The 15,057-nt window shown below is 30.9% G+C and overlaps 1 protein-coding gene across 13 annotated transcripts in view; it reads left to right on the top strand.

Moving 5' to 3' along the window:
- The window catches only part of LOC107456799 (collagen XV/XVIII-type protein multiplexin), a 233,474-nt gene that overhangs the window by 195,717 nt on the left and 22,700 nt on the right, over positions 1 to 15,057 (top strand). For 7 of the 13 annotated variants that reach the window (XM_071178380.1, XM_071178382.1, XM_071178381.1 and 4 more), the window contains 6 exons: positions 1,642 to 1,716; positions 3,090 to 3,215; positions 3,401 to 3,460; positions 5,768 to 5,917; positions 6,398 to 6,601; positions 8,684 to 8,782. In XM_071178380.1, coding sequence (XP_071034481.1) covers positions 1,642 to 1,716; positions 3,090 to 3,215; positions 3,401 to 3,460; positions 5,768 to 5,917; positions 6,398 to 6,601; positions 8,684 to 8,782 — 714 coding nt within the window. The remainder of the gene's footprint in view (positions 1 to 1,641; positions 1,717 to 3,089; positions 3,216 to 3,400; positions 3,461 to 5,767; positions 5,918 to 6,397; positions 6,602 to 8,683; positions 8,783 to 15,057) is intronic. The other 6 variants (XM_071178385.1, XM_071178384.1, XM_071178383.1 and 3 more) reach the window with 1 other exon arrangement.

Below are 15,057 nucleotides of genomic sequence, written 5' to 3'. Positions count from 1 at the left end.
AAACCAGAATATTTTTATGAAAATGTTGCAGATATGTTTCACGCGAATTAAAACCTCACCTAATCTCCCATGCAATCTCCAATATATTTCTAAAATTCAATTTTTGCACAAAATTCTTTTTGGATGAAACATATTTCTCTCTAATGCCATCATTGAAATAATTCTGGTATGTCATCGTTGAAATATTTCTGTAATGTCATCGTTGAAATATTTCTAGTGCGCCAGCGTTAGAATTTTTTTTAGTTTGCCATCGTTGAAGTACTTCTGGAGTGTTATAGTTGAAATATTTCTGTAATGCCATCGTTGAAATATTTCTAGTGTGCCATCGCTGGAATATTTTCAAGTTTGTCATCGTTAAAGTACTTCTGGATTGTTATCGCTGAAATATTTCTGAATCGCTATCCTTGAAATATCTCTCAGATACCATGGAAACAATTCGGAAACTTTTTGAAACGTATTTGCAGAGTTATTTTTAAAATTTTAGAAACCTATTAGGAACTTGCTGTGGTTTTAATTAAAAAAAAATTTCTTAATACAAAGCTCATTCTGACCTGGACATGACATAACTAATATGCTATATGACGCCCGATGGCTAAGTGGTAGCGATTCGAGGTCCCTTTCGTGTTACAGTTACAGGGTTCTATCCTTGAATGGGGCAAGGTTGACTTTACCTTTCGTCTCTTCAGTGGGTCGTTGAAATGAGTACCAAGTATGCTTGAAAACTAAACGCTGGAGGTTCCACGTTAGTCTGACCATCCAAGCGAAACATCTGATTTGCACCCCAGAGCCAAGGGTAAAAAAAAACTGGGCACATTACGACTTGGCCCTCCATGGGCTGAATACTTAATTTTAATAGTCTATATAGAGAAAATGCAATGGGATTTCTAAATACCAAATATAGTTTCTGAAAGGTAAGATTAGAAGTTAAATCGAGAAAATGTAATAATGGCAGCTTCACTACATTTCAGGTGTTTCCTTTCAATTTCGTACTATGGAAAATTTTTAACTAAATAATCTTAATCGTTCACGTTTTAATAATTTTAATTTTTGATGTTATTTGGAGAAATAAAAACATGTCAGAACGCCTTACCGGCAATAGATTTTTAGAAGCGGAATATATTTCTCATTTGAAATTATAAGTTTAACAATTTAAAATAGCCGGCCAGGTGGCCGAGCGGTGAGCGTGCTTGACTGTGAAGCTAGTGGCTGCGGGTTCGAATCCCGCTCAGGGAATGGAAGTTTCTCTCTGTGTGTTGTTCTCTATTGTGTGATGTGTGAATGTAACCCACCCTATAAAACGGGTATCTGGCAGTGTGGCGTGGGTAATGTTGCTCGCCTCCGTGACTTAGGTTCACAGGTGCCCACTGGGTAACGTTGAATGAGTAACACTTCCGGCATCTTCCTAGGCGAAGAAAGTAAAAATTCAGTGCCTGCCGTTGAAGAAAAAATTTACAATTGCATTTACAATATTATAAATTGGTGCATATATGATTAAACGTCGGGTTTCTTTTTTCTTTTTTTTTTAATTTTCTAGTCTAACAAAAAATTTGTTTCTAATTTCACTCCTATATTATAGTCGATCTTTGTACAGTTTATAAAAATAAATGATTTACCAAACTAACAGCTTGATTCTTATTGCAGGGAGAGTGTGTCTTTTTGCCACGTAGTCCTTCAGAAATATTCAATGAAGGAGATTATGGATCAGGAGATGATCAGGTAAAAAATAAATAATTCCATGCAGATCCCTAAAATCTTTTATGAAGTCCTATATTCTAAAACACTTTTCTCATAACAAGTTAGTTTATTGAATCAATCATGTCATCGGTCATCGTTATATTTATTATAGTCGCGAGTTCTTTTTCAAACTACTGAAGAATTGAAGTTTATGAAACAGACCATGTCTAGAAGCAATTTAGCAGAATTTTGTATAATATGTTGATACTTAGTATATCAGTAGGGAGATACATATATCAGTAGCGAGTATAAAATTTGAGAACCATTGTTATTATATATTGAAATACTAATATCTTTGATAAAATTAACCTTAATCCATTCTTATTAATGTCTGTTTCATATGTGCTAACAGTTCCTGACTACTTTTTCCTTCAGAAAGCATACCAGGTCGATTCAGCCAAAAGCCAAAATCCACATAGTCGTATATTTCGCTTAAAAATTTTTTGAAAGTGCTTAAAAATTCTTAAAAGTGCTTACTTTACTTTTCTTAAAGTGCTTAAAAAATTCTTTAAATGTTCTTATGTATTTTAACGGTAAATAATAACCTATCTTACCTAAGACCTTCTCTCAAATGGCTTGATCACGCTGAGCAAAGATTTGAATACAGTAAAGCATCTAATAGCATCACATGCATCTTGAAAATGTAAAAAAATTTGTTGGAAACTTAAGCCTGCTCTGAGCTGAAGTGCTAAGAAAAAAATAGAATTTCTAACTTATCTGATAAAATTTTCATTAAAAATTATTTCAACTTTAAACTTAAAAAAGCGCATAGAAGTCAAAGGGCTAAGTGCCTCGTTCTAACATGGATCCATTTTCCTTTAAATCAAATTAAAAAGGTCGATGAAGAACAACAAAAATTCTGATGTAATGAACTATATAAATTCTAAGAGATCATTAATAGATTATTACTTCATAATAATAAAAACAATTTGCTTATATTTTAATGAAAGCAGAAATATTGCTAATTTTCTTAATGAAATTTTTCATTACAGATCAAAAATTCTTAATAATGTGGAATTGCGCGTAAGATTAAACACAAAAACAAATATTACAATTAAAGCAATAAATTAATTGACATTCCTTCCAGAAATGAGATTTTTTTTTGTCCGATTTATACTATAGCCTTTGCGATATTAAAATCTTTTACAGCCTCAAACGTGCAGTTAAATGCTGTTTTTTTTTCTAACTTTAATACCTTTATATTAGCATTAAACTCATCTTTTTTAATCATAAAAGAACTACCTGCAGCTAGCAGGTTTTATAAAAAAAAGTAATTGTAAAGTAATAAAAGTTTTATATATAGTAATCCTTTTTCTTTCTCAGTCTATGTCTTTATAATTGATGTTCTTTTTCAGGGCTCTCGGGAGTGGTTTTCGGGTGTTCGTCATCACGGTTTACCTGGTGGACCTTGCGTGTGTAATATTTCTTTAAAACATTTAGACCTACCTTATGATAATCTCAGAGGAGCGAAAGGAGAACCGGTATTTATATTATTACTTTCACCATATACTACTCAATTACTTTTTTATCCTTTTTGTCGTGAATATATATATATATAAAAAGAATTGTATATTTTTAAATCATCCTATTTGACTTTTAATGCCTTCGAAATTATTTGTGATTCGGATTCGCTTTTGGTGTTTAACGCGCAATTTTTGTTTTAAAGGGACCACCAGGACTACCAGGACCTCCGGGCATAGGTTTGCCAGGATCTGTTGGACCGAAGGTAAGACGCAGAAGCATTGAAATCAAATTAATTTTTGTCGTCGTAACTGACGAAAATTGGTATTTATTTTGGGCATTTATTGTTATTACAAGTCAGAATTATCAGATTAAAGGTGATAAGGCGCTTAAATTTCTATTTTACAAAACGAAAAAGCGAAATTAATGGAGAAATCTTCGTTTTGGAAAAACGTAAAAAATCGCCTATTATTGACGCAATGATGATAATCGGTACTAATTAAAACAAAAAAAAAGCTGTGTACTAAATATAATTAATGGAGAAAAGGTACTTATCACTTTAGGAAAAATATAAAAAATCGTCTAACTATTTTTTATGTCAATGAAGCTTAATTAGTTTTGATAATAGCTACTAATTGAAATAATAAAAAATAAAAAAAATAAACTGCTTACTATAAAGTATAATTATTTATTTTAATTTTATAACCGTCATTGAACTGCCGACCCAATTTTGAGTTTACGACTACTAATGTTCAACTCTGTAACATTGTAGTTTTCAACCTAATCCAGAAGACAAGGGAACTTCTCATTTATGTATTGGAAGAAATTTGCCTTCGTGGATAACTTTTTGATGGAACTAACCCGCATTTGCGTTACATGGAAAGAAAAATCCCGAAAACCTCCCATGGTTAGCCTGATGGCAAGGGGGCTCTAATCCATGATCCGTCTACCACTGAGGATATTTTACGTCAGCACTGTGGTCGGTGCGAGCCAATTGCGGAATTCGAATCAACCAACCATCGGTGGGATTCGAATCCAGTTCACCTCATTAAAAGCAAATGCTCTCTCCTCTGTGGAGAAAAAGATAAAAAAATTATTGGAGAAATAGTTCTAATCGTCATAGGAATCATAAAGAATTGCCAATATATTATTGTCGCCAATGATGCTTGATTTTGGCAATAGGCACTGCTGGTATTACGGTAATTGATGCCGTTTTTATATGTACCGAATCAATTAATTCAGGTACAAAGTATTATATTCGTATAATTGGTACCTATCAAAACTCCATCAACACTGTACAATTTTAATATAAATATTACAGAAATACGTTTTTACAGCCCATCTAAAAGGATATAAGTACTCGAAAAAATTGCTTGAAGTTGGTAAAGTTTGACTATCATGAGTTGGCCTCGAGCAACAGCAGTAAGTCAAATACTGAATGCAGTCACTCTTTTATTTATATGGGAAGGACTTCTGAAAATATGTTTTTTTCTATTTCTAATAACGTAAAGCCACCTGATGGGCAACAAATTATAATTAAATTTTGTTAATTATGTCGGTAAATAACTTTCAGATTTATATGCATGATTTCTTTCATTACTGATTTTTTTTCCACTATGAAACGTGAAAAAAATCCGACTGAACTAAAAGCTACTAAATTCATAAATATTCAAAAAAAGATTATCAAAGAAATTCGAAACAGAATATCAACGAGAATATTGCTTTGAATGTCACTTCTGAAAAATTGGATATTTGTCTTTTGAACGTATTAGATTAATTCTAAATCGCAATATCTTTTAATTTTAATAGCTTTAGAAGTCCAGCGGTTTTGTCATCGATGTTGATCTTATGAACATTCAAGATTAATTATAAATCACAATATATTGTTCGGTTTTATACACAATGACATTACAAATTCATCGCTTTGTCTCTTATGCTCGTAAGACCAATAAGCCCAAGAAGCAAACTAACTTGGGCTCTCATTGGACCAATATTCACGATTCTTGGCTCAATAAGGGTTCAAATTTTCCAATATTGGCCCTGATATTTTCCAATATTGGCCCTGCATAGAAATGGCTAATTCACACGATATTTTAATGCCACTTTACAACCAATATCCGCCCTATGTAGAATTGTCAGATTCACCCGATATTTAACGTACATTATTCAGTCAATGTAGGCCCTATATTGGCCCTACATAGGACCCATATTAAAAAATCTAGACATCCCAATATTGGTCCCTCAGTACACGTTCATATAGTTTTCCATGTTGAGCCAATTTTAAGCCCAACTGGGTCCAAGGTAAAATTGTTTCTCGGGTATTCATCTGATCCTGAATATAAACGCAGATCGGCGTCATTCTTCCTGATTCGAACATTATTTATTTATTCCAAATCCCAGATAAAGTCTAAAATAATTCCCATTGCGGTAACTTTTAGTTCAGTAGTTTTTATTTTATAATGATCTTAAAATTGGAATTTTAATTATATTTTTCATGGATTTCATAGGGCTTTAATGTGAACCTTTGAATTTTTTATTTCAAAGTATATATGTATAATATTTTTATTTTTAGGGGGATCAAGGAGAAATTGGTGTACCGGGATCTCAAGGACAAAAAGGAGAACCCGGTGTTGATGGGATACCAGGGAGTCCTGGGCCCAGGGGAATGCCTGGACCGCCTGGCCCACCTGGCTTGGCCAATGGAATTGGTACTCCTTTTGATGTAAGTTGTAATACATTATTCTAAATAGAGAACTTCTGATTTTTATCTTTTATAAAAGTCACTTGCAGGAGTAACATGAAGTATATTGTCAGCAAAATAGAAATAAAAATACCTTTAATAACTTAGAGTTTTTCGTATAGTACTAAGTTTCAATGTCTTTAAATTTGGGAATTATTTTTTCAAACATATACACATTTTGCATTTCATTTTTGTTCTTATTTCATTTGTTAATTTATTGAATAATAAGTATACTACCTTATTGGTTATATGTATAACTACAGTGCAGAATTATTGAATTTCGGAATTTTGTATTGAATTCTTAAATAATACATTTTTGCATTTACAACAGTATAAATAATACATCGTGTTGTTATTTTTTTGCATATTTTTTTTAATATATAATTCTAAAGTAATAAAAAAAAAGGAATATTTGTAAACTTTTTTTTCAGGGATACTTTTAATAACTTACATTTTTTTCAGCAGCTAGAAGGTGCCTATGGTTCAGGTTTATATCCTAGCTCTGGAGATGGACCTTTTGGTCCGTACGTGGGAAGACCTGGTGTACCAGGAGTGCAAGGTCCACCTGGTTTACCTGGACCATCAGGGGTTCGAGGAGAACGAGGTTACCCGGGCGAAAAGGGTGATCGTGGAGACATAGGTCCTAAAGGTGATAAGGGCAATCAGGTAACTATTAAAAAAACTTTATTTTGAGATCAGATAATATAAACGCGTAAAATATTAGTTTGCTGTCTTTTTTTTTATAAAATTAGAATATTCCATAATAAAATATTAATTAATAAAATAAATACCAATCGTATAAACTAATTATTCTTTATATATACATAATCTGATATGGGACGGCGAATTTACTAATAATATGCTGTAAATATTTTGAAATATTTTAATGCAAAATCTTCATGCTGCAAAAATAAGCTGAATTGCTATTAACCTATCAAAATGTAATTTTAATTTGCGAATGACAAAAAATATTAGTTATGATAATTTTATATAATTTCACAACCATTATTGAACAGCAGACCCAATTTTGGGTTTACGACTACCAATGTTCATCTTCGTAGCCTTGTAATTTTGAACCCGATCCAGAAGACAAGGGAACTCCTGAATTAAGTGTTGGGAGAAATTTGCCTTCGTGGAAGACTTTTTGGTTGAACTAACCCATATTTGCGTTATATGGAGAGGAAAACCACGAAAACCTCCCACAGTTAGCCTGACAGCAAGGAGACTTTAACCCATGATCCGTCTACCACTGAGGATATTTCACGTCAGCACTGTGGTTGTTGAGAGCCGGGTGAGGAATTCGAATCTACCTACCATCACCAGGATTCAAACCCACCACTGCTTAAGTTATGTTAATAATCAATTTTTAATCATAAATTTTTAATAACCAATTAAGGAATACATTTTTTTTGTTTTTTCTAATGATACCTAAACAAGTCAAGGTCGCCAGCCATTAGACTTTTGCGAATTAAGTCAGGAATGTGTGCCTTTCCTTTGACAAGAGAGCACCGCATGAGTGAAAGTACGCCTTAGCTCAGAACCTCACGGTTAAATGGCAGCATCACTCGTTCAGCAGGCCACGTCCTCAATTTAGACATAGATCTGAAGAGAGAAGGAAATTTTTTCCAGATCCCTCTACCCACGGCTCTGCTTTGTATCCAACCACAGGACTTTCGATTCCACAGATTTTACGAGCGCGTATATCGCGTGTACTTGATAGATCTTGGCGGTCCTGGCGGAGATTGAGCCTAGCCTCTCCAGACCGAAGTATGATTCTAATAACACTGGTCTACCACGGCTCGCATTCAACGTTTTCAAATAAAACATTAAAATAGAAATAAGGTGATTTAAAATGATTTTGTAAAACGGGGTGACTTCGTGCATGCTTACATGCAGTGAGAAATCAATTTTTTTTAAACAACAAAACTCATAAGTATTATTACTGCTGGGGAGTTGAGTGATAAATGAAAAATTAAAATTATCATACATATCATGTTATAACTCTCGCTCTCATATTACATTATTATAAGCAGAATCCGAAATTAACAATGTTAGAGGACCACCAAAATTTAACTCTGACTACCAAAAATTAAATAATCAGTGAACCCCCGGACCAACAATCAAAGTATAGGGATGGTATGCTGCTTTGAATTTTTTGATTTTTGGTTTCGTGTTTTGTTATGAATTTTGTTGCGAAGTAGTATATTTCATCATAATTGTGAACATTACGCGTTCTCTGTATTTTAATTTTTCATTTGAATACCCTTTATTAACTTTTTTAAAAGAAAAATCTAACAAAAACGTGTAAATAAGCCTGTGAAAATGTCCACTAATTAGTAATATTTTTATAGTTACATTTGGACCAATGACTAAATTTTCTTAATTTCTGCTCCCCCCCCCCCCCCNATTTCTGCCCCCCCCCCCCGCCCTCGTTTTAAAAATTATATAGACATATTTTTTTCAACTTCAGTTGTCAAAAACGTTTTTGGTGAGGAATTTTTAATCAATACAAAATAAAATAATACTTTTTACAACAATTACTTATATTGATGCGATTTTTATTTCATTTATTTTTTGCGCAAAATTCACCAGCCAATTTCGTTTGAAAAAATGTAATAGCTTTTGAAAATAACTAAATTATTTAAATTAACTACTTTCTTGAAAACGTAACTTTAAAATTTGCTTTAACGCTGAATAATTTTTAAAAACAAAATTCCTAAGTATCATAAAAATGCATTTAAATTTTAGGGAATTCCAGGATTTCAAGGAGAAAAAGGAGATCCTGGATTGGATGGGAGAGATGGAATAGCTGGTTTACCTGGTTTGAAAGGCGAACGTGGTGTAAAAGTAAGCGTTTTACTACAGTTAGTAAATCTTTAAAAGTGAATTCTGACTTTTAGCCTATTGAACTAGCTGAATTGATTCAGTTTATTTTAATTGCTAAAAGATGAAAAATATAATTTTTCGAAAATAAGTAATCCTTTTTTTTTCAATAGAAGTCGAATTCCTTTCTAAACTATTCTTGCGGCGCCAAAAATTTCAACCTAAATAACCAATTTTGACTATTGGCAACATGCTTTTGCTGAATAATTGAATAGTTTCAATTTATTTGAATTATTAAATTTAAAAAAATATATTCTTTTCAAAAATAAGTAATCCTTTTTTTTTTTCAATAGATGTCATATTCATTTTTAAACTATTCCTACGGCGCCAAAAATTTAAACCTGAATAACCAATTTTGACGATTGACCACATGCTTTTGCTGAATAATAGAATAGTTTCAATTTACTTGAATTATTAAATTTAAAAAAATAGATTCTTTTCAAAAATATAATCAATTTTGAATATTAAATCACAATGGATAGCTGAATAAATTAGTCCAATTATCAGAATCTGGAAGCGTTCTGGTTAGTTATATGTACGAAAAAATTATTATGTTTTTATAAATTTACGCTAATTACACAAAAGAACTTTTTTTTCTGTTGCATAAGATTTTTTAACAGGTTTTAGATACTATTGCATCACTGATTTCAAATCTGAAATCAGTTTCTCTCTCCAAGCTGCAGATTTTTTTTTTTTTTTTGGCATTTTTAGTACTTTTTTTTGTCGAAATGTGTAAGTTTAAAAACGTTTTACATAACAAGGAGTCGCATAAATGTTGTGACAAACTTCTAAGGAAGTTAGAGTGCATCTTCATGATTAAAATTGCTTAGGAATCCTTGCATGGAAATGTCGTCAAACCCAACTAAAAGCGCTCCTCTATTGTGAACTGTTTCTTCGTCAAAATAGAGAAGCCCCCTTAGCTACAATCTAATTCCTGATATGCCCTATCTCCCCTAGAAGTTTGTTGCAACATTTATGCATCCCTCTGTTACATCTAAAGTTTTAAACTTGTACATTTTAGCAAAAAAATAGATTAAAAATGTCGTTTAAAAAAAAACTGTAGCCTTAGGAGCGAAACTAATTTTAGATTTCAAATTCCCGCATCCGAATTACGGAAGATCAAGTATTTGTATAAATACAACAAAAAATTTGTTCTCCAATGATATTATCTTTAAAAGTAATTAAATTGGTGTTTTAGACATTTAAATATAATGGGGCATATATTTAGGATTTGTATTTCATTTTATCTATTTGTCCATTTAATTCTCTTTATTTTTGAAAAAAAAATTTACGTTTGAAACACTAGAGAAACCAACGGAAATAGATTTCTTATTTGTGTTATTTTAAAAATCAAAAATCAGAACCAAATTAGTGGACCAAAAATCAGAAGCAGATGATTTCAAAATAAATTAATATNAAAAACGTTTTATATAACAAGGAGTCGCATAAATGTTGTGACAAACTTCTAAGGAAGTTAGAGTGCATCTTCATGATTAAAATTGCTTAGGAATCCTTGCCTGGAAATGTCGTCATACGCAACTAAAAACGCTCCTCTATTGTGAACTGCTTCTTCGTCAAAAGCCCCCTTAGCCACAATCTAATTCCTGATATGCCCTATCTCCCCTAGAAGTTTGTCGCAACATTTATGCATCCCCCTGTTACATCTAACGTTTTAAACTTGTACATTTTGGCAAAAAAATAGATTAAAAATGTCCTTTTTAAAAAAATTTAGCCTTAGGAGCATAACTAATTTTAGATTTAAAATTCCCACATCCGAATTGGGCAAGATCAAGTATTTGTATAAATACAACAAAAAATTTGTTCTCCAATAATATCATCTTTAAAAGTAATTAAATTGGTGTTTTAGGCATTTAAATATAATGGGGCATATATTTAGGATTTGTATTTCATTTTATCTATTTGTTCATTTAATTCTCTTTATTTTTGAAAAAAAATGTTACGTTTGAAACTCTAGAGGAACCAACGGAAATAGATTTCTTATTTGTGTTATTTTAAAAATCAAAAATCAGAACCAAATTAGTGGACCAAAAATCAGAAGCAGATGATTTCAAAATAAATTAATATTACTATATTTATATTCTATCATTTTGACTGTTTCTTATAATGCTACCGTGGAAAAAATAATTGGGGTATTCTATTAGCAGGGGTGATTGTGAGCCCAAGTCAAGTCAAAATTCCGAAAAATTTCTTGAGTATTAAAAAAAAGTTTAGATTTTAAAAATTAGACAGAAATTTAAACAAGATTTTCTTCTTTTTTCCCAATATTTCTTAGTTTACTTAAAATATATTTAAAATTTTACACATACCTATACCTTTACACATACCTATGATGACCTAGAGAAGTAATTAAAATTTACAAATATGTCTTCCGTTCTTGAGTTTATAGTTATAATAACTATTTACTGATAAAAAATCAATATTAATCATGAATATAAGCTTATAAAGTATCTGGCTCTCCCTTACAAACAAATAAAATAAGCTGTATTTTTAAGTTCCACCTTTGAAAATTTGATTTCCGGAAACTTCTGTGATCAATGATTTTTTGAAACGTCTGAACCTTCGATTTCCAGAAACTTCCGGATGACTGTTAGCGAAAAATCCGGAAATCCGGATTTTTCTGGAGCACAATCAGCTCTGTATTAGTACTCATTTGTACCGAAAAAAAATCAAATATTACTCACATTTTATCTTGTTGCTAACTTTTTATTTATATTTAGTCGTGTAAGAAGTAGTTTTATAAGTTCGAATAAACCGAAGCTATTTGCACTAATATGCAGGAAGAAAAACTTTATAATGAAAGGTCATTTATGTGTATTCATATCACCCTAAAAACACATATTCCCTTACAAAATCCAAAAGATAAGTCAACTCTATCTAATTTAATATTTTCCGACATAGCTTGATCCTTATCATTACTAGGAACTAAGCCATAATTTCTCCCTTATAGCTGGAACCTTTATCAAATATTGATACTTACAATAATTTTTATGCTCGGCGTTTGTGGAGCAATATCATTATAACGTCCTTATCATTTCTAACTTGTAAGATTATTCTCAAATATATTCTCTTCTACATTTTAATCAAAAGATTCCAACACGCACCCTAATATGTACCTGTACCCCGCAATTTCTGGTGCGCTAACGATATTATAAGTAGGTATTTAGTGGTTTAAAAAGATTGGTAGATTATATTCTTCGTTTATCTAAAAGTTAAGGATCTGACGACAGTACCGGTTGCATTCAGACGCTTATTAAGACATCAGACTTCACTACAATCACGGCTTGTAATGGATGAGTATCACGATACTATCATGGCTGAATGATCGGATTCAGTTGCTTTTTAAATTATTTTTTTATTAAAATAAAGAAGTTGTTTTATATGGTTGAGTTTCGATTGTTACTAACATCTATGAATCGAGTGGAATACTTTTTTTTGAACAAAATGGTTCATAAATTGTCGTCATATTCATAATTGTATGTTACAAAAAGAAATAAATGGCTTGGTTTCATGATTTTTGCACATAAATAAAGATGCAATTACGTCACGATGTTTCTTTCATAAATATTGTGTCCCGAGATTAAATTTTTTTTTCTCCAAGCTAGTTAAAAATAAAAATAAAGCCAATTACAGTCGGACCTCCATTTAACGAAGTCACTAAATCCCGATAGTAAGTTCGTTATATGGAAAATTCGTTAAATATAAAATCACCTTTTAAAATACTTAAGCAACACAAAACAGGTTTTAAATTCATAAACACTAGACATAATAAAAATAGCAATCGATACACTTTTATCTCGTAAACTAGTATCTACTATTTATTTTATAAACATTAACCATAAAAGAGTGAAAAGAAAGAATAAAGCAAAACATTAGTCAGTGTTACACTATCATGCTGTATACATTTTCAACTAAGAAAAGGTTAAATTTATACATAAACTTATAGTTGCATTTATTATAAAAGTAATTTTAAACATTCGTTACCACATGCGTTCTTAAGTTAAATTTCCACGGATAAAATCTGTTAATTTAAACTGAGAACGTTTCGTAAAAATAAAGTAATAGCAGTAAATTCCCTTTTCGTTTGAAATGCAAACGAAAAGGGAATTAACTGCTTTGTCTAAGATAATTTTTAGAGAAAAAAGTAATACATTTCATAAAGCAGTGGCTTCGAAAACTAATTCAAGGTCATTTCCCCCATAACATGCTGTTAAATGTTAAGAAATATTTCGGAAAATAGGGGAAGTGGATCTCAATGAAAAGTTCGTTAACTAGAAAATTCACTTCGCTATTTGGGAAGTTATTTTACGAAGAAATTTCCAAAATGTTCCTCGAAAAAATTCGTAAAGTAGAGAAATTCCTAAAATGGAAGTTCGTTAAATAGAAGTCCGACTGTATACAGAAATTTAAAATCTTAAAAAAGAAACAAATTTATGTAAATTTTTGATTTCATAAACGACCGTAATTTATTTTCCCTTTAACTTTTGCGTCCGACTTTGTTACAATACATTTATTTCATTACATTGAGTACCAATGACAACAGCATAATATCTTCCAGCCTTTATGTCATTAAACGTTACTTTCAATTCATTAAATACAAATAATATATCTGTTTTGCATAATGCGTACAGTCTCTAGCATCGTTTAATTTTGTTACCATAAAAAAATAATATCGATACGTTTTCGCGTAAAGTGTAACGTTTTGTAGCCGCATTTGGCTCCTGCGCCATTGAATTCCAACATTTAATCCAATTAAAATTGACACAATTATAATACATAATAAAGGATGGGAGTTCTATTGATAGGAAAAATATTATCGATCCACAGAATCTGTTTTCCATGCACATAAAATCAGTTCTCTTTCCTGATCTTATGGAGAAAAAAAAGTACCGTCATGTGGGCCTACTTTGTGCAGGATTTCGCAGTCTTTGAACTTTGACATGTAAAAAAAACTATGTTAATTCAAACATTAGTAAAATTTATCGATATTGTATTCATAACTGGACTCAGATTAGTGAATTTGATCAATATTGGCATTATTTGTATGTAATATTTACAAATAATAAGTCAAAACATACCTTGCACAAAGTAGCCCCCAAGTGGGGCTACTTTGTGCAGCGATAGGAATTATGTTTAATAATCGTGTTTTTAGTAAAATATTGATATAAAATTGTTAAAAAAGTTAATTGTTAACATTTTTAATAACAAAAACATCAAGATATGTAAAGATATTAGTTTGAAAATAATTTTCAGTGTTAAAAAACCATTTATTATAAAGAATTTTTTCTTAAAAAGAATGTTTATTTCAAAACATTTGAGTTTAAACAAAGGAAAACCATATATATTTTTGAACATTGAAATGGATGAAATTTCAAAAATAATAATTATTTCACATTCATTAACATTTATAATATTGATAAATTTGAACATGACAGAACTTGCTCTTCAGTTTCTGTCAAAATCACCTAATGTCCTATAAAATATATTTTTATGTGTTAAATCGTTTGATTAAATCATTAGAAAAATCTTTGTAGAAGAAAAATAATAGTTTACCAGTAAGTTTCACGTGTTTCTTGTGAATTTTATTAGAGATAGTATTTCTGTGGATTTTGTACTTCCGAGAAGCTTCTGCAATCGACATACCACCAGCAACTGCTTGCAAACATTGTTGCAGCTTTTCTAAAGTGTAATCACGGTAGTTTCTCGTTCCAGGTATTTTTCTTATAACGTCTGACAATTTTTCTGTCGAAAAAAAAAACGAATTTAACTTTGCACAAAGTAGCCCACAGTGCATTTTTTTTTCATTTTCCATTTATTTGTAATTAATTTTCAAATTTTTTTAACTCTAGCATGATATAATTGTTTATTAATATATAAATAAAAAATTTTACACTTAACGATAATATTTTTATCAACGTCTTTGCATTTCGTAGCTAAAGTTTCCACGGCACACTTTTCGACATCCGACGTTCTCGGAAAGTTTTTGACATTGGATAAACAAAACACACTCTGAGATTGTTTTAAAATTNTATTGATCTACAGAACCTATTTTTGATGCACATAGAATCAGTTGTTATGCCTGATCTAACGAAAAAAGGTAATGGGAAAATTCCGATAAAAAATATGGTAAATATTTTTTTTCCAAAAATAAAATAAATAAAAATAATTCCTAAAATCTTAAACTCAATAATGAGCTATTAATTATAAGCTAATGTTACTTC

Source organism: Parasteatoda tepidariorum, chromosome 3, assembly GCF_043381705.1.
Source record: "Parasteatoda tepidariorum isolate YZ-2023 chromosome 3, CAS_Ptep_4.0, whole genome shotgun sequence".
NCBI classification, from domain to species: domain Eukaryota; kingdom Metazoa; phylum Arthropoda; class Arachnida; order Araneae; family Theridiidae; genus Parasteatoda; species Parasteatoda tepidariorum.
The sequence above is the reverse complement of the archived record's forward strand: the minus strand, read 5'-3'. Positions and strand labels throughout refer to the sequence as shown.